The 21,491-nt window shown below is 39.2% G+C and overlaps 1 protein-coding gene across 1 annotated transcript in view; it reads right to left on the bottom strand.

Moving 5' to 3' along the window:
- SYNJ2BP (synaptojanin 2 binding protein) overlaps nt 1-20,186 on the bottom strand; it is a 41,270-nt gene extending 21,084 nt beyond the window's left edge. Inside the window, exon 1 of the mRNA XM_061429279.1 lies at nt 19,988-20,186. Within this exon, the coding sequence (XP_061285263.1) occupies nt 19,988-20,051 (64 nt within the window). The 5' untranslated portion in view covers nt 20,052-20,186. The remainder of the gene's footprint in view (nt 1-19,987) is intronic.
- Between the last annotated feature and the right edge of the window lie 1,305 nt (nt 20,187-21,491).

Genomic DNA, 21,491 nt, shown 5'->3' on the forward strand with positions numbered 1-21,491 from the left:
TCCCTGCAATCTTAATTCCAGCTTGTGCTTCATCCAGCCCTGCATTTCGCATGATGTACTCTGCATATAAGTTAAATAAGCAGGGTGACAATATATATAGCCCTGACATACTCCATTCCCAATTTGGAACCAGTCTGTTGTTCCATGTCTGGTTCTAACTGTTGCTTCTTGACCTGCATACAGATTTCCCAGGAGGCAGGTAAGATGGGCCTGGTATTCCCATGTCTTGAAGAATTTCCCACAGTTTGTGATCCACACAAAGGCTTTGGTTTAGTCAATGAAGCAGAAATAGATGTTTCTCTGGAATTCCCTTGCTTTTTCTATGACCCAACGGATGTTGACAATTTGATCTCTGGTTCCTCTGCCTTCTTTAAATCCAGCTTAAACATCTGGAAGTTCTCGGTTCATGTACTGTTGAAGCCTGGCTTGCAGAATTTTGAGCATTACTTTGCTAGCACGTGAGATTAAGTGTAATTGTGTGGTAGTTTGAGCATTCTTTGGCATTGCCTTTCTTTAGGATTGGAATAAAAATTGACCTTTTCGAGTCCTGTTGCCACTGCTGAGTTTTCCAAATTTGCTGGCATGTTGAGTACAGCACTTTCACAGCCTCATCTTTTAGGATTTGAAATAGCTCAACTGGAATTCCATGACCTCCACTAGCTTTGTTTCTAATGATCGTTCCTAAGGCCAACTTGACTTTGCAGTCCAGGATGTCTGGCTCTAGGTGAGTGATCACACCATCATGGTTATCTGGGTTTTGAAGATCTTTTTTTGTATAGTTCTTCTGTGTATTCTTGCCACCTCTTCTTAATATCTTCTGCTTCTGTTAGGTCCATACCACTTCTGTCCTTTATTGTGCCCATCTCTGCATGAAATGTTCCCTTGGTATGTCTAATTTTCTTGAAGAGATCTCTAGTCTTTCCCACGGAGCTCAAGGGTATTAATTAATTCAGTACTGGCATCTACTATCCAAAAGCAGTTGAAGGGAGAGGGAGAAAGAAAAAGGCAGGGACTCAATAGACTTTTTAAAAAGTGAATAAATGAAGACATACTCCATAGTGAACCCTGATTATAATGAGCCAATAAATTTTTAAAATGTCATCAAGATTAAAATGGATTGCTTGGTCTCTAATTTGGAGGAGAAGTTTAAGCACAAAAATGTACAGATGGCATAAGAATGACACCATCATATGACTGGGAGAGAAAGAAAGTGTGTCTAGTTTAAGAGCTTTGTAAAATGAAACAAGAAATGCCTTCCTGGGGCCTCTTCCTGTCTACAGGCTTGGATCTTGTGCTTGTTTACAAATAAGACCAGCAACTAATAGTTATTAAGTGTTTACCAGGTATAATGCCATGCACTCTACATACATTATCCCATTTAATCTCCCCAATAAACACATGAAGAGGTTATCACACTTTACAGATGAACTTGGTAAGTGTAAGGCATGAAGAGATTAAGTAACTTTTTAAAAGGTAACACAGCTAATTCTTTGTAAAGCTCTGACACTAAGTTAGGGTGTTTGATTGCTAAGTATAAGTTTTAAACCATTTTGCTATGCTGTATCTTTGTAGAAAATATGAACAACTGCATTAGAAAAAAAGTTTGCATAAATCAACTTGTTTTGGGGGCTGGCTTGAATAAGCAATGTTGGGATAATGACTGTAGAACAGTCCTTCCCCCTATCTACCTGAAAGTTTTTCTATCCCAAGATAATCTCAATAATTTTCCCTAGATACCAGTCAAGCTCTATTGGTCACACAACCCATTATTCATTTAATCATTTCATGGCAAAATATATGTAGCATAAAATCAAGCTCTAACGGAAAAACAACTTACTGTTTGTTTAAAGGTAAAATATATGCAATACAATATTTAACACTTTAACCATTTTAAAGAGTACGATTCAGCGACATTAAGTACATTCACAATGTTGTGAAACCATCACCATTGTCCATGTCTGCAACTTTTTCATCATATCAAAGAGAAGTCTCCATCCATTAAAAATAATGTCTCACTCTCCCCTTCCCCTGGTAACCTTTATTATACATTCTCTCACTGTGAGTTTGCCTATTCTATATACCCCATATAAGTGGAACTAGACAAATTTGTTCATTGTGTCTTGTGTATTCCACAAAATATGTCTTCCAAATTCATTCATGTTGTATGATGTATCAGAATTTCATTCCTTTTAAAGGATGACTAACATTCCACTGCATGTACATACCACGCTTTGTTTAGTCAACTGTCAATGGACACTTGGTTGTTTCCATATTTTTGCTACTGTGAATAATACTACTATGAACACTGGTATACAACTGTCTGAGTTTCTGCTTTCAATTCTTTGGGGTATATATCTGGAACTGAATTGCTGGATCACATGGTAATTCTATGTTCAACAATTTGAGGAACTGCCCAACTGTTTTCTATCACAGATGTACCACATTTTACATTCCAAAAAGCATTGCCTATGGGTTCCAATTTATCCACATCTTCATTAATGCTTATCATCTTCATTTTGGGGAGGGTTTAGGACAATTAGTTATTCTCATTAATGTGAAGTGGTATCTCACTGTGATTTTGATTTTGATTTTCCAAAGGCTAGTGATGTCAAACATCTTTTCACGAGTTTATTGCCCATTTATGTATCTTCGTTAAAGAACTGTCTCAAGGCCTTATTTTTGAATGAGGTTGTTTTAAGCAGTCTTTATGTACACTGGTATTAATTCAGTATCAGATACATGCTTTGCAAATATCTTCTCCCATTCTGTGGGTTATCTTTTACTCTCTTTATAGTCTCTTTTGAGTCGTAAAATTATTAATTTTGGTAAAACCTAATTTTTTTCTTCTCTGCCTGTGTATCTGGTGTCACATTAACAATATCATCAGTGAATCCAATGTCATAAAAAAATTTCCCTATCTTTTCTTCTTAGCTTAGCTTAGCTTAGAGTTTAGTCTTAGCTCTCATATTCAAGTAGTTGATGCATTTTTAGTTAATTTTTGTATAAAATGGAAGGCAAGGATCTAAATTCATTCTTTTTCATGTAGATATCCAGTTTTCCCAACATAATTTGTTGAAAAAACTGTCTTTCCCCTCACTGAATAGTGGTGGTGTCCTTTCAAAAATCATTTGACCATATATGAGAAGGCTCATTTCTGGGTTCTCTGTTCTTCCCCACAGCTCTATACATCTGCTCTTATGTTAGCACTACAATGTTCTGAATATTGTAATTTTCAGTAAGTTTTGAAATCAGGAAGTTGTGAGTCCCTTAACACTGTTCTTGTTCTCAAGATTGCTTTGGCTACTAGGGGGTCCTCTGAGATTTTATATGAGTGTTAGGATTGGATTTTTGTATTTCTGTAAAAAGGCAGATGAGATTTTGATAAATACTGAGTTTGCAGATCACTTTGGATAGCATTGTCACTTTAACAATATTAACTCTTCTAATCCATGAACATGGATTATCTTTCCACTTATTAATGCCTTTAATTTCTTTCAGTCAAATTTTGTAGTTTTCAATGTACAAGTTATTGTCTCATTAGTTATTTCTAAGTATTTTATTATTTTTAATGCTATTATAAATGGAAATGTTTACTTAATATCCCTTTCAAATTGCTCATGTAAGGAAACTCAACTAATTTTGTGTTGATTTTGTATCTTGCAACTTTGCCAAGTTTGCTATTAATTCTGGGGTTTTTTTGGTGGAATCTTTAGAATTTTTTACACATAAGACTGTACCATTTGTGAACAGAGACAATTTACTTCTTCCTTTCCAATTTATATGCCTTCCTTTTTCTTGCCTAACTGTTCTTGATAGAATTTCCACACCATCTTGAACAGAAGTGGTGAACCGAAGCATATTGTCTTGTTCTGGATCTTAGAAGAAAAGTTTCTTATACCAAGTATGACGTATCCATATACGTCATATATGGATTCTTCATATATGACCTTTATCATGTTGAGGAAGTTTCTTTCTATTCCTACTTTGCTGAGTGGTTTTAACATGGAAAGGTGTTTAACATGGAAAGGAAATTTTCTCAAATGCTTTTTCTATGTGTTGGGATGATAATGTGGGCTCTTTTTTGTTCATTCTATTAATATGTTGTAGCATATCAACTGATTTTCTTATATTGAACCATCTTTGCATTCTTGGAATAAACTGCACTTTGTCATGGTATGCTATGCTATGCTAAGTCACTTCAGTTTTTGTCCGACTCTGTGCGACCCCATAGACGGCAGCCCACCAGGTTCCCCCGTCCCTGGGATTCTCCAGGCAAGCACACTGGAGTGGGTTGCCATTTCCTTCTCCAATGCATGAAAGTGAAAAGTGAAAGTGAAGTCACTCAGTCGTGTCCGACTCTTAGCAACCCCATGGACTGCAGCCTACCAGGCTCCTCCGTCCATGGGATTTTCCAGGCAAGAGTACTGGAGTGGGGTGCCATTGCCTTCTCTGTTGTCATGGTACATAATCCTCTTAAAAGGCTGCTGAATTAAAACCTTGTAGCTCTGTAATCACCATAGCTTTCTAAAGGAAAATTCTGAGTTACTACCACAAGGTGTAAGGCCCAAACAGAATCTAGCAGCTTCACTGGCTAGATCAAACGGGGATCAGAGTTTGGGGAGGGTGAGGCTGCTGGAAGTTAGTTCTGGAAGGGCAAAGTTCTGGAAAGGAGGAAGCTAGACCAAAAAAAAGAGAGTACAAGACAGACTGCCAGGTATTCGCATGAGTCTACTGAGAGGCCATGTATACATTAAGTGAAACTCCACGAGGGTAGACAAATAAAAACTAGTAACAGGCTAAGCAATTCTCAAAAGTTAACACAAGGTAAAGAGACCTTTAACCAACCAGAATCAAAATCCTCAGTGATAATTCAGTGGCAACCCACTTAGAACATTTGGAGGGTTCAACTATTCCTGAAGTGAATGCTACTTTAGATTCACCCTAGAAAAGTTTATAAACAGTCCTAAAGAGGTAAAACTGATCTGCAAGTTACTTAACTGCTTACCAAAACAAATTCAACAATGTAATACTAGAAATGTTAATACAACAAAACAAAATGCAGACACTGAGCAATGTAACCAGTCACAACATCCAAAATCTAATTAAAAACTTTTAACATGCTGAGAAGAAAACAAGGGTCCATATAGTCAAAGCTATGGTTTTTCCAGTAGTCATATATGGATGTGAGAGTTGGACCATAAAGAACGCTGAGTGCTGAAGAACTGATGCTTTTGAACCATGGTGCTAGAGAAGAGTCTTGAGAGTCCTTTGGACAGCAAGGAGATCAAATCAGTCAATACAAGGAAATCAACCCTGAATACTCATTGGAAGTACTGATGTGGAAGCTGAAACTCTGATACTTTTGGCCACTTGATGCAAAGAGCTGACTCCCTGGAAAAGACCCTGATGCTGGGAAAGACTGAGGGCAGGAGAATAAGTGGGCAACAGAGGATGAGATGGTTGAATGGCTTCATCAACTCAATGGACATTAGTCTGAGCAAACTCCGGAAGATAGTGAAGGACAGGGAAGCCTGGAGTGCTGCAGTCCATGGGGTTGCAAAGAGTCAGACTTGACTGAGTGACTGACTGAACAACAAGGAAAGAAGAAAACATGACCTAGAATCAAGAAAAAAATTGGTCAAGAGAAAGAGAATCAGAAATATGAAACTAGCAGACAACGATGTTTAAAAGGCTATTACAACTATGTGAAAATAAAGGAAGTCAAACATAATGAGAAAACGGAAGTTTTTTTCTCAAATATTGAAGTTGCCTTCATTTTGAGCTGATTTTTTGGTGTGGCATAAAACAGTAGTCCAGTTCCATTCTTTAGCATTCAGTTTTTTCCAATATCATTACTGAAGATATAAATGATACATTTATCATTCTTCCACTGTATAGTCTTAGCTCCTCCATCACAGATTAATCGATCATATGCATATGGGTTTACTTTCTGGACTCTATCTTGTTCTATTGATCTGTGTGTTAAAATGGAAGCTCTTTTAGGAAAATGAAACTAATAAGTTTAAAAACTGCATGTCTGAAAGGAAAAATACACTAGATGTGAATGACAACAGATTCGATACAACAGGAGAAAAGTGTAGGGGAACCACAGTAACACGTGGGATAATGGTACATGGTTTAATACATATATAACTACAGTTCCAGAAGGAGAAGAAAAAAGGGAGATAGAAAAAAATGTCTGAAGAAAACAACTGGCTCAAATTTGATGAAAATATAAATGAATCTGAGAAGTTCAAACTCCAATCAGGATAAATACAAAAGAAAACAAACACACAAACACTAATACATATCATAGTCACATTGCTCAAAACCAGGTATAAAGAGAAAATTTTAAAAGCGGTCAGAGGGAAAAAGGACATAGTAAGTATAAAGACATCATAGACTCAACAGACGAGTTTGAGCAAGCTCCGGGAGATGATGGACAGGGAGCCTGGCGTGCTGCAGTCCACGGGGTCGTAAAGAGGAGGACATGACTGAGCAACAACAAAGTACAGAGGAGTAAAGATAAGAACGACAATAGACTTCTCCTTAGAAACAATGCAAGCCACAAGTCAATGAAGCATCATCTTAAAATGCTAAAAGAAAAATACAAATTAACTTATAATTCTATGTCTAGTGAATACAGCCTTCAAAAGTAAGGCAAAATAAACACTTTTTCAGAAAAACAAAAGCTGTCAGAACGTGACATAAGCAGATTTATACTACGATAAATATTAAAGAAGTCTGTCAGGCAAAAACATAAATATGGAACAGAAGCTTGGATATGAAGGAATGAACACCACTGGAAATCATAAATATATGGGTAAATGCACCTTAAAATTAAAAGGATGAACACAGATATACTAAGCAGCTGGACTGGTCCCCTGAATGTAATAAAAAGTAAACTTTAGAATAAGGAAAATTACAAGGGATAATTAAGGGACATTTCCTGATTTTAAAAAAAGGAGTCAATTCATGAGAAGACATTAAAACACTAGATATGGATGCACCAATAACAGAACTTGAATATCAATGAAACAAAAACTGAAATGAGAAAAAGGCAAGTCAAAAAAGACTTGCAGGATTTTCCTGGTGGTACAGAGGATAAGAAACCGCCTGCCAGTGTCTGGTCAGGGAAGATTCTGGTCAGGAAGATCTGGTCAGACCAGATCAGTCCCTGGTCTGGGAAGATTCACATGCCATGGAGCAACTAAGCCCATGCACCACAACGACTAAGCCCACGATCCAGAGCCCAGGGGAGCCGCTGCTACTGAGGCAACTACTGACCCCACGTGCTGGAAGTACTGAAGCCCAAATGTGTAGAGCCTGTACTCTGCAACAGGAGAAGCCACTGCAATGAGGAATACAGGCACCACAACTGAAGAGCAGCCCCTACTCACTGCAAATAGAGAAAGCCCATGCACAGCAACGGAGACCTGGTGCAGCCATAAACAAATAAAACTTTTTCAAAAAGGACATGTGGATTTCAACATTTCTCCCTCAGTAACTGACAGAACAAATAAACAGAAAAGTCAGTAAAAATATGGCATCTTTGAATAACACTAAGAACGAACTTAACCTAATTTACATTTACAGAACAACATACTCAGCAACTGTAAAATAAACATCCTTTTGTAGCACACAGGAAATGTTCACAAAGACTGATGGTAGGTCAATAAAGTAAGTCCAATAAATTTCAAAAGATAGAACTGAAATCAATAAAAATAACTATATTAGTCTTCTTGGGCTGACATAACTAAATACCACAGACCGAGTGACTTAAAAGAAATTCTATTCTGGAAGCTTAGGAAGTCTAAGATCAAGGTACCAGCAAGACAGATCTCATTCTAAGGCCTCTTCTCTTAACTTGCAGGTGGCCACCACCTTGCTCTTGCTCCTATGACGTCTTTGTGTATGCACAAGGACAGAGTGAGCTCTCTGGGTCACTTTCTCTAAGGACACTGATTCTATAAGATCAGGGCCCCATTATTATAACTTCATTTAATCTTAATTACTTCAATAAAAGGGCCTGTCTCCAAATACAGTCACATTAGAGCTTAGGGTTTCAGTATATGAATTTTGGAGGGACACAAACATTGTCCTCAACAATAAAGGTATCTTAAAAAAAAAAAAAAATTCCCTAAATGTTTGGAAAGCAAATAACCTGTGAGTTAAAGATGAAATTATAAGGAAAAATAGAAAACATCTTAGCTGAATGACACATTAAAAAAATTTTACATTGTGGTACACAAAATAATTAATAAAAACTAAATAAATGAAGCTCTACCATGTCTTGGACCAGAAGTCTTAGTACTTATAAGATGCAATTCTCCATAAATCAAAATAGATTCTAATTTACTTTTTTATTGAAGTACAGTTGATTTACAATATTGTGCTAATTTCTGCTATAAAGTGACTCCGTGATACATATATATATATATACTTTCATATTCTTTTCCATTAAGGTTTATCACAGGATATTGAATACAGTTCCCTGTGCTACAGAGTAATACTTAACTGTTTATCAATTCTATAGTTAATAGTTTGCATCTGCTAATCCCAACTCATAATCTACCCCTCCATCACCCGACCTCCCACTCGGCAACCGCAAGTCTGTTCTCCATGTCTGGGAGCTTGTTTCCGTTTCACAGAACACTTTGTGTTACACTTTAGTTCCCACATATAAAGTGATACCATATGGCATCGGTCCGTCCCCTTCTGACCTCACCGAGTATGAAAATGTCCAGGTCCATCTATGTTGCTGCAGATAACGTCATTTCATAAAACAGTAACATTCTCATGTAATCCCAATCAAAATCTCACCAGATATTTTTATAGAAATTGGCAAGCTGGTTCTAAAATTTACATGGAAATTTATACTCTGGGTTTTTTTTTTTTAATTTACATTGTTAAACTTCTATTTTATAATGGTCAAAACATTTTTGAAAAGGAACAAACAAAATTGGAAGGCACACTTTATTTCAAGGCTTACTAAAAAGCTACATTTGTCAACATATTTGTATAGACAAAAACAGGATAATGGAATCAATTTGAGACCAATGCTGGGCCCACATATAAATGCTCAATTTATCTGATACATTAATGTATTTCAATGGTGAAAGGATAATATTTTCAATAAGTGTTGGGACAACTGTGTATGAGACAGACATAAAAAGGAACTTGCATGCTTAACCCCAAATATATGCAAAATAAATTAATTTGAAATGAATCACAGAACTAAACATAAAAGCTAATCTGTAACGTTTTATTAGAAAACATAGAAGAAAATGTTCTTTACCTTGGGGTAGTTAAGATTTCTTAGACATTATACAAATAGTACCAACCATAGGGGAAAAAAGAAAAAAAACCCAACAAACTGTTCTTAAAACTTAAAGCCTTCCACTCTTCAGAACACAAACCCCACTTCCCAAAACGAAAAGGCAAGTCAAACCAAAAGAAAATATCTGCAGCACATAAACATGACAAAGGACTTCTGTCCAGAATATATAAAGAACTCTTACAATCTGATGAGAAGAAGACAAACAATACAATACAAATGGGTAAATGACTTGAGTACTTTCCAGAATATATATGAAAGGGCAATAAATATATCAAAATATGCTCCATCATCATTTGCATCCAGGAGATGCAAATAAAAACCATTCCACAGCCCCTGTAATGACTAAGATAAAAAGGAAAGATAATATCAAATATTGGCAAGGATGTGAGATAACTGGAACTGTCATACATACCTGGTAGAAGTATAAAATAACACACATATTTTGAAACACATTTTGGCAATTTCTTTTAAAGCTAAACACACACCCTTAAAACCAGCAAACCCACTCTCAATTATTAGGTATTTAATCAAGACAAATTAAAATACATGTTTACACAAAGAGTCACATGTGAATACTCATAGCAGATTTATTTTTAATAACCAAAACCCCAGAAACAACATAAATGTGAATTAACAAGTGAATGGATAATCATACTATGGTATATCGTGGCATACTTACACAATGAAATGTGTGTGCTGTGCTCAGTTGCTCAGTGGTGTCCAACTCTGCAACCCCATGGACTGCAGCCTACCAGGCTCCTCCATCCATGGGATTTTCCAGGCAAGAATACTGGAGTGAGTTGCCATTTCCTCCTCCAGGGCATCTTCCTGACCCAGGGATCAAACCCGAGTCTCTTGTATCTCCTGCATTGGCAGGCAGATTCTTTACCACTAAGCCACCTGGGAAGCCCCATACAATGAAATACTGACAGTAATACCAAATAAATGTGTAAATGAGTGAAAGAAGCCTAAATACACACTGCTGCTGCTGCTAAGTCGCTTCAGTCGTGTCCGACTCTGTGCGACCCCATAGATGGCAGCCCACCAGGCTCCCCCGTCCCTGGGATTCTCCAGGCAAGAACACTGGAGTGGGTTGCCATTTCCTTCTCCAATGCATGAAAGTGAAAAGTGAAAGTGAAGTCGCTCAGTTGTGTCAGACTCCCAGCAACCCCATGGACTGCAGCCCACCAGGCTCCTCCGTCCATGGGATTTTCCAGGCAAGAGTACTGGAGTGGGGTTCCATTGCCTTCTCCGAAATACACACTATATGATCCTATTTCTGTGACATTCTACATTAGGCAAAACTGATCTACAGTGATAGAAATCAGACTGGTGGTTGCCTAGAGCGTGCAGTGAGAGGGCCCACTGCAGGAACACACAGAGAATTTTCTCAAGTGATGAGTCGTGATTATACATATGCATATTATTTGACAAACTTCTCAGAACTTTATACTTAAAATGGATGTACTTTACTACATGTCAATGATACTGCAATAAAATTGATTTTAAAATGAAATCTGATAATTCTCAAGTGCAAAAATGCAAGTATTCTAAGCATCTAATATTTTTAAAATATATTTATTCGGCTGTGTTGGGTCTTAGTTGCAGCACGTGGGATCTTTGTTGCGTCATGCAGAATCTTTTGTTGGAGCAGAGACTCTTCAGTTGTGGCACGCGGGCTCAACAGTTTTAACACATGGGCTCAGGAGGTTGCAGTGTGCTAGCTTAGTTGCTCTGCGGCATGTGGGATCTTGGTTCCCCAACCAGGGATTGAACCTGTCTGTGTCCCTGAACTGCAAGGTGAATTCTTAACCACTGGACCCCCAGGGAAGTCTTTTCTTGTTCAGTTGCTAAGTTGTGTCTGACTCTTTGTAATCCTCTATTACTGACTCACAATTAATCAATAATAAAAGATAGCCCAAAGTTCCTCAAAGCATCAATTACTTGGTAACAACTGAGCAAAAAATGTGATTACATTCCCCTACTTCTCACACTTCTCCACAGAACAGACTATTACTTAGCACTAAAAAGAAATGGACTATCAAGCCATGAAAAAACATGGGGAACCTTAAATGCATGTTACTCAGTGAAAGGCGCCAGTCTGGAAAGGCTACATACTGTATGACTTTCACTGTATGAAACTCTGGAAAGGCAAAACTACGGAGACAGAAAAAAGATGAGTGGTTACTAGGGTTGGGGGAAGGGAGGACTGTAGAGATGTAGCACAGATTTAATGCAGTGAAACTCTCTATGATACTGTAAGATGGACATAAGTCATTCTACACTTCTCTACTTCTGTAGAAGGTACAACACAAAGAGTGAACTCTAAAGTGAACCACTGGACTTTGGGTATTTACAATGCGTCAATGTAGGTTCACCAATTGTAACAAACACTCTAGGGGGGATGTCAATAATGGGGAAGGCTATGCATATGTGACTTCCCTTGTAGCTCAGTCAGTAAAGAATCTGCTTGCCAATGCAGGAGACCTGGGTTCAATTCCTGGGTGGGGAAGATCCCCTGGAGAAGGAAATGGCCACCCACTCCAGTATTCTTGCCTGGAGAATCCCATGGACAGAGGAGCCTGGCAGGCTATATAGTCCATGGGGTCCTAAGAGTTGGACACGACTTAGTGACTAAACCATCATGCATATGTGGGAATGGGGGATATGGAACATCTCTTGACCTTCTTCTCAATTTTGCTATGAAACAAAAATTGCTCTAAATAAATAAAGTCTTAATTTAAAAAAATAATAATTACCACCTCCCTGCTTTTCACCCTTCTACACCTAAGTGTTCCATGTCTCCATGATTCTCAATGACCTCTTCCTTTTGCCTCTGGAGAAGGAAATGGCAACCCATTCCAGTAGTCTTGCCGGAGAATCCCATGGTCAGAGGAGGCTGGCAGGCTACAATCCACAAGGCTGCAAGAGCTGGACACCAATTAGCGACTAAACCACCACCTTCCTTTTGCCTAGAAACATACTTCACTGAAATGACTGGTTTAATTAACTCTTTACTGCAACAATTAGTTCCAATGATGAATAAAGTTGCTATAAACATCCATGTGCAGGGGACTGGCTTTTGTTTATTTTTCTATGTCCTGTCCCATACAGTACCCAGTACACCTATGGACCTCAGTTGGTGTTAAGTTTCTGTTAAACCATTGGAAATAACACTCCAGCCAGGAATTCCTAACATTTCTAATTCTGGGGAAATGCAGCAAGGTTAAAAATGTCTCTGTGAGCCTCTAGCAGGCTTTGTCAAAACCTGGGGGAAAAAAAAAGGCACAAAAGAAGAGAAATACAGGAGGGAAAGCCCAATGTCCCTAAAATGCCTGTGAGATAGGTTACGGTGCCTTTCCTAGATGATTCAGCTCTTACCCTGCTGCTGCTGCTGCTGCTGCTAAGTCGAGTCAGTCATATCCAACTCTGTGTGACCTCATAGACGGCAGCCCAACAGGCTCCCCCATCCCTGGGATTCTCCAGGCAAGAACACTGGAGTGGGTTGCCATTTCCTTCTCCAATGCATGAAAGTGAAAAGTGAAAGTGAAGTCGCTCAGTCATGGCCGACTCTTCACGACCCCATGGACTGCAGCCTACCAGGCTCCTCCGTCCATGGGATTTTCCATGCAAGAGTACTGGAGTGGGGTGCCATCGCCTTCTCCGAGCTCCTACCCTAGTAAAGTCTATTTTCTACACAGCAGCAGCAATGACAGGCACCATTAAATTAATTAAATTTGGCAAACTGCTTAGATAAGTACCCGATACAGAATCAGCATCATTTGTAAAACAAAACAAAATAAAATCCCCATTTAATTCTCACAAAGATTCTGAGTGGGTACTATTAATACCCTCATTTTCAAGAAATCAAGGTATAGCGAAGTGAGGTAACTTGCCCAAGCGCACGTAGCTAGCAATGCAGGCAAAAATGCTCTTAATCACTATGCTCAGCTACCCACTGCAATTATATTAAAATTCAATTCTCTTTTGTATCCACAGTGTTGTGCACAGAAACCTGCCCTATGGTCACTGCTCAATATATGTGTAGACTGAAAGAAAGATTCAAATAAGTGACTCAAGAGATTAATAATGAGGCATCTTTTCACTTAAAACTATTATATTCTCTGGAGAAACTCTGGTCCAAAGATGAAATATGTGACTTTTTATTTGTTACTTCTCCCAAAACAGAGGAACAAGTGTGCATGACAAACAAGCAGAGAATAAGGGAAAATCTTACATCTCAAAGGAACAGAAAGATGGTATAGCAACAAAAAAATGTACTGTGCTCAACTCAGTCCCTCTCCATCCTGGTGCCCCGTCTGATGGAAGCAACAAAGAATATGGCCTATGTGAATGAAAAAAAATACTGCCTTACTACATCAGTAAACAAAGGTTGCTGCAGCCATCAAGCCATCACGTTATAGCCGCCCCCGACGGTGAACCTTGAGCAAACTCAGGACTGAAACAGGATGCCTGTCATCAAGCAGTCAGCCACTGCTTGGCCATCTCCAATGAGGTATCCTGAGGAGATTCAGAGCAAGATACAGGATGCTGGCCTTACAGCTCAGGCGTGTATCAAAGGAATGACTTCGATGAGCCCAGACTTTCCCGTCTTCCCATGTACAGAAGGAAAGACCTGGTGGCTCAGACGGGTGGCGGGTTGGGGGCGGGGGGTGTGGACCCCACCCGCAAAGAAGACCTGGGTTCGAGCCACAAAGAAAAGCTCTAAATTCATTAATTTGAGATGTCTGGTTTTCTTTACTTAACAGTAATCTTTTGATGTTCTGACTACCTGGTCTTTGTTGCAAAAACTACTGTATATCCTGGCTCCTCCCTTACCTCTTTGGAGCAGACTGAGAGCTACCTGAGAGGCTTTGCCCTGGCCTTAAGTTCTCAGTTCTATCTGCCAAATAAAACATAACTTTCAACGTCTAGGTTGTGCTTTTGTTTTTTTAGTCAATACCTACCAAAGATGTTTTAGGCAGTACCTGTCAGGATGTACATCAGGGCCTCTTTTCACTGCTCCTACACTTCTCTTTCCAATATATAGGTAAGCATTTGATCTACCTATTCCAGATCCTTCCATAATTTGGCTTCTCCAAGCTGGCTCGCCTGTGGACTTGATGGTTTACTGCAACCAGATTACAACTAATTATACTGATCTTGGTTTAATTTGTTCTCTTTGTTTCCTAACTGTTTGTGCTTTAAGTCTGTCTGCTACACTTGACTCTGTTAATGTTACTGGTTGTGTTATTTACATCCTGACTATTTTGTAAGATTGTTGTCTCCTGCAGTTACTCCAGGCCTCCAACAAAACTAATGATGTCTTGAGAGTTAAACATATATAACTCTACATAGAATAATTATAATAGTGCAACTCTAGGTATGGGAAGAAGCAACAAGGAAAAACATTTCTTGGATCATAATAAATTAGTAAGACAGGGGATCCAGAGAATTTTAAAGTATCAACAGGGCCTAATCCAGAAATTAGCACCTTGAGTGGCATAGCAACAGAATCTTTGCCTGATCTAGGAATGAGCCTTCCTAGGGAGGTTCATGGGACAAAAATTAGTCATGAAATGTTTCTTCCAAATGTTGGTCAAATTTATGACCAAGATTGTGGATGAAAAAGGTGCCTGCCACTTTGGTACACAAAGGATGTTGCAGCCATCATATTACAGCTGCTCAACAGTGAGCCCTGAGGGAACTCAGGACGGAGACAAACAGGCTGACCCACTGGCAAGCCATCAGCCACTGCAGCCACCCTCAACGGTGCACCCCAAGAGGACTCAGAATGGGAAAGAACAAGATACTGGCCCTACATACCTGAGGTGTGTATCAAAGGAATGATTTCAATGAACCCTGACTCACATCTTCCCATACACAGAAAAGCCTTAAATTTCCTAACTGGAGATACCTACTTTTCTTTCATTAACAGTAATCTTTGGATGTTCTGACTACCTGGCCTTTGTTGCAAAAACCCCTATAATATTCTGGCTCCTCCTTTACCTCTTTGGAGCACTCCCTCAGAGCTCTTTGAGTAGCTGTCTTGTGGGCCTGAAGTCCCCAGGAAGACTGCCAGATAAAACATAATCCTCAATGTTTAGATAATGCATTTTTTTTCAGTCACCAGCATCTTTATTCTCTCACTCCACGATAAGCCCTTGTGCAAGAACTGAATGCATATGCCTGGTCTCTACTAGATCATGTCTCTTACTTAAGTGGCACAGTTAACTGGATGTAGGTCTGTGTGACTGTAAATAATCCACCTGTGATGCAGAAGATGCAGGAGATGCCATGGGTTCGATCCCTGGGTCGGGAAGGTCCCCTGGAGGAGAGCATGGCAACCCACTCCAGTATTCTTGCCTTGAAGAATCCCATGGACAGAGGAGCCTGGCAGGCTACAGTCCACAGGTTCGCACAGTCACACACAACTGAAGCGACTGTGTGACTTAAGCACAATTGAAGCACGCTGTGTGACTTAAGAATCCAGGCTCTGAACCACTCTAGAAAGATCACAGAGTCCTGTGAGAGCATAGGGAGAAAAAAAAATAGTGTTTATTTCTATATTTGCTTCCTTACTTATCTCTCCTCCTTCAACTTCAGTCTGAGCTCTTCTGATTCAAAGGATATATATTTCATTTCCTGTTTTCCTAATGCCTTGCCTGGCACATGCCACAGAGTAGTCAGCAAATGTTCATGAAATGACTAGGCAAATTGATGAATATCAAAAAATATAAGAATGTTGTTACATAAAGATAACTAGTAACATGGTCTATTTCAACTTTCAAAAAGTCATAAACAAGGTTCTCCACTAAACACAATTTAAGAGAGAAGAATGAATTTGGTCATAATACAATGTAATGGGTAGGAAACTGACTTAAGATTCCAGAAACAAGGAGATGGAATATGTGGAAAAAACACATAGAGTGAGAAAAATATATGCTATAAAAACTGTATCTCTAAAGATTGCTTCAAGGATCAACTTTAATAAGAATTTTTTAAAGACAGATGTAGGAAAAAAAAGTTGATAGATGCTCAACTATAGAAACATTTTGTAAAGCCATGTGACTAGGCAGCACAGCAGTCTAGTAAATGCAGCTACTATACTAGGAGGTAGTATATAGAACACTGGGATCAACAGATCTGGGTTAAATTCTGGGCTTTTGAAACTTACTGACTTTAGAACTTGGGCAATGCTTAACCTCTCTGAGAGACAATTTTCTCATTTAATAATCACCACTCATGGTGGTTTTGAAGAAAAAAAAGGTATATACGTATGTGTGTGTGTATGAAATAACTAGCATACTGCCAGAAAGATGATACGGATTAATACTGTTCCATCGCATTATCCTCTGCAACTCCCTTAAAGAAAATAGAAAAACAGAAATTCTGTTCCCTTTTTAAAGATGGTAATCAGAAGCAACTTGTTGAAACTTATTGAGAACTCAGTCCTGAACAAGAGAAACTAATACCCAACATGAAGTAAAAAAATCTAGATTAAATTCATTGTCATACTTCTTACAGTAACTGAGTCTTTCCAACATTAAGAACTCAATTTGATAAAGGAAAAAGCGGGAGGCTTTGAGACTATAATCAAGCTGGATTTCTACAGAAAGAAAAGAGTGTTCGGTAAAGGACAAAAAGTGAACTCTTCAAATCTTTAAAGGCATTTGAAATTTCAACTGGTTCTTTAGACCACTTACTGTTGGTTAAAAATGGCAGGACTCATGAAACAACACATGGGATGGGCCAAAGAATCATGACCTCTTGGAGGAGAACGAAACTTCCAGTCATCCAACCTGAGGCTCTCCTTACAAGGCTCAGGAAGAAGGCATAGGATAGGTGCCAAGCTACGTATCAAGCTTCTTTTTGCCTCACCAGATACTCACTTCATTGTCATAATTTTTCCAAGATTTTATTTCCTGTGTAGTAAGCAAGACCAGACAGAACAGGTTCATTTGCCTTGCAAAATGGGCCCAAACACTGGAATTATCCAAGACCCTTGTCCCTGACAGAACACTCACACACAAAAACAAAAGTATATACATTCTTGCAATTACTTGATTAAATTATCAGGTCCCTGCAAAGGAAGCTGTACTGAAACAAAGAGTGAGGATACCGCCTACACACAGAAATGTGAATTTGGAACTAGAGGCTTTTCCTAGTTTGCTATTTTGGGACTACCCAAAAAGAGAAAAGACCGCTACTTTGGGACTACCCAAATTACTGGAAGCTTCTAGGCGTGATAACTGACTTATTCCCTATATATCTTAATGATGACACAGTGAGGAAAAGTGGAGTCAGACTGTGAGACTTCTTGGGAACACCACATAGCAGGTAACTAGCTATGGCAAGTTGAAACCTTGTTAAATGAACCAACCAAACATCTAAATTTCTTAAAGTTTATAAACTTTTATGGGTAAAACATGAAAATGCTTAGAAAACATTAAAAGTCACTAGGTGAATAAATGCATTCATTTTGAATAAATGCACAAACAAAACAGAAATTAAACAACTCTGAGGTGAGATATATTAGCTAAAAAAATTATTATTAATCATTCCTTTGATGCTTTTCCTAATTCCAATAATTCAGAAAAATGGTTATACTAGGAATTTCAGGTCTGCAAGATCAATAGGATCAGAAAAATTTCAGTGAATGGTCAGCTGAACATCAGCAACACTGTTATGTAACTACCAAAAAAGGTGAAGTGATATTACACTAAACTTTAAAAGTATTTAGTGACTGAAATAAGCAAGAGAATATCAGAGTGCTGCTCTGCTCCAGTCAGGTGATTCTGATAATATTGCAGATACTACATTGATGAAACTATGTCAAAACAGGTTAAATTCTTAAGCAGGAAACAAGAATCAAACCTCAAATCAAAACACAAGAGAACTAATGTAACAACTAGGGATATTTAGGCTTAGAAGGAAGAGACAAAACAGGAATACAACCAGCTGCCTTTAAATACTTGCAACTACCATTGTTTCAATTGGCCCTAGGAGAACAAGTACCAATGGATGAAAAGTACTGAAAAACAGATTTTGGTTTAACAACAATTTTCTATGTTAGTCTCAAAAGTCAATAACCATTAACAGGAAGAGAAGGAGAAATTTAAGTAAGATTAAATTAAGTAAGAAAATTAAGTAAGATTAACTAAGAGATTTGGGCATACTGAATGAGCCTTTGACAAAAGTTTAGGAGCTCCTATTAAGCATGGCATTTAACCATGCAGATTGGCAATAAATTACACTCTCATTAAGCTGATTTCTAATTTTTTATAACAAGAAAAAAGACAAAGATGATTCGGGGCCATATTTTATGAAAAATAATCTATAAGTTGTAGTCAAGCTACTAAAAAATTTCAGATGAGAAAAGACGGACTGATTTAGGTAGTAGTGATGGCAACAGACAGGTGTGCATGGCTTACAAAAACATCTCAGATAGAGTGCCTGGTACTCGATGAGCTGTTGGAGACTTGAAATAACAGTATTTAGCAAGACTTACTGTGTTCATCTATTCATTTATTTCCTAACAATAAAAACAAGAGTATGAACACATAGTGTTTACCACGCAATGTTCTAAATATTTTACAGATTAACTGATTTCATCCTCATACCCCTTAGAAATGTACTCTATTATGCACACTTTATAAATGACAAATTAAAGCTTATATCAGTAAAGTTAGCTAATGAGTATCAAAGAACTAGTAAGAGGTTAAATAAACCCACAGCTTCAGCTCTTAAAGCACTAGACAGCTATAAAGGAAAGGCAACAAAAGCCAACGTGGGCAGCAATGTTAAGAGCCTAGTGGAGTGAAGAGCATCAGGAGATGAGAGGACTATGGGTGAAAATGAAGATTTGGTAGTATCAGAATCACATGACAGGTTTGTTGGGAGGAAAAGAGGAAAAAGCCCAAACAATTGCACTGAATCCAAATTCAGAGAGATGGGTTCTAGGAATTAACTTTTTTTTAAAAAAAGGAAAAACCAAACAAAGTTGGATAATTTTGAGGCGAAACCAGCTTTGGGAACATTTGTAGTGGATCTCTAAGGTCTCTTTCTGCTTCAGCATTCCAGTTAACCCTCTGAATGAATTTTCCAGAAATGAAAGGCGGGAGGGAGGAATACCAGCACCGAGAAAACGGATGTGCAATTACAGTCCACACCATTTATGCTCCTATTTTCACTAAACGGTCTCTCAGAAATAGGGACAGAGCTGACAAATGAGGGGTGTGGTGTTCACCAGTGCTGGCTAAAAAAGTAGGCTTCCCCACCCCCCCCCACCCCCCAGGATTTTCCAGTACCATTAGCAGAAAGAAACCCCTCCTGACTATAAAAACAGGTGGTCACGACAGGGAAGCCTGGCGTGCTGCAGTCCACGGGGTCGCAAAGAGTCGGACACGACTGAGCGACTCAACCAACAACCGACTGCAAAATTAGGTGGACGCCTCAGATCCTCTCAGGCTAACGCCGGATGCCAAGACAAGTCATCCATTTGCTCACAAATGCTTCAGGAAACCTCTTGGTTGGGGGCCGTCTTCTCCGGGGCCAAAAGAATCCGGCTCCGCTGAAGAGGTGTTCGCTCTGCAATTTACAGCCTCAAGAACTCTACTCTCAAGTGACGATTACTTCTGCACATACCTGACGGTCCTCTGGTGAGATTGATCTCTTCCTCGGTAACCAAGTAATCCACTCTTCCGTTCATATTTTACTCTGGCTTCCCGACCGGGGTCAGCGAGGATCGGCGCAGGTGAAGGTTGAGAAGCCCTGCCGGCAGCGCCACAACACCGCACTTTCGGTTTCAGCAGCCGCGAACCGGAAAAGGAAGCCGGGCGAGGGGCGAGCGCCAGGAATGCCGGGAGTGGTGGTTCTGGCTGCTGCCTGGCACGAACTCTCACCCAGTCCTCAAATCAAACTGTGAGGTGAGCAAGGAACGCGTTTCTGTCCTGATTTTACCATTCCAGACGGATTCGGGGCGGGGCGGGCTGGATAGGAAAGGTTAAGAGACATATAATAGTTGCTCAGTTCAGTTCAGTCGGTCAGTCGGGTCCGACTCTTTGCGACCCTACGGACCGCAGCCCGCCAGGCCTCCCTGTCCATCACCGACTCCCGGGAGTTTACTCAGATTCATGTCCATCGAGTTGGTGATGCCATCCAATCATCTCATCCTCTGTCGTCTCCTTCTGCTCCCGCCTTCAATCTTTCCCAGCATCAGAGTCTTTTCAAATGAGTTAGCTCTTTGAATCAGGTGGCCAAAGTATTGGAGTTTCAGCTGCAAAATCAGTCCTTCCAATGAATATTCAGGACTGATTTCTTTTAGGATTGACTGGCTTCACCTCTCTGCAGTCCAAGGGACTCTCAAGAGTCTTCTCCAACACCACAGTTCAAAAGCATCAGTTCTTCGGCGCTCAGCCTTCCTTATAGTCAAACTCTTAAATCCATACATGACCATAGCTTTGACTAGACGGACCTTTGTTGGCAAAGTAATATCTCTGCTTTTTAATATGCTGTCTAGGTTGGTCATAACTTTTCTTCCAAGGAGCAAGCATCTTTTAATTTCACAGCTGCAGTGATTTTGGAGCCTGAGAAAATAAAGTCTCTCACAGTTTCCATTGTTTCCCCATCTATTTGCCACGAAGTGATGAGACCAGACACCATGATCTTGGTTTTTGAATGATGAATTTTAAGCCAGCTTTTTCATTCTCCTCTTTCACTTTCATCAAGAGGCTCTTTAGTTCCTGTTCGCTTTCTGCCGTAAAGGTGGTGTCATCTGCGTGTCTGAGGTTATTGACATTTCTCCCGGCAATCTTGATTCCAGCTTGTGCTTCTTCCAGCCTGGCATTTTGCATGATGTACTCTGCATATAAGTTAAATAAGCAGGGTGACAATATACAGCCTTGACCTACCCCTTACCCAATTTGGAACCAGTCTGTTGTTCCATGTCTGGTTCTAACTGTTGCTTCTTGACCTGCATACAGATTTCTCAGGAGGCAGGTAAGGTGGTCTGGTGTTTCCATCTCTTGAAGAATTTTCCACAGTTTGTTGTGATCCACACAATCAAAGGCTTTGGTGTAGTCAATAAAGCAGAAGTAGATGTTTTTCTGGAATTCTCTTGCTTTTTCTATGATCCAGTGAATGTTAATAA

This window comes from Bos javanicus, chromosome 10, assembly GCF_032452875.1.
Source record: "Bos javanicus breed banteng chromosome 10, ARS-OSU_banteng_1.0, whole genome shotgun sequence".
Taxonomy (NCBI): domain Eukaryota; kingdom Metazoa; phylum Chordata; class Mammalia; order Artiodactyla; family Bovidae; genus Bos; species Bos javanicus.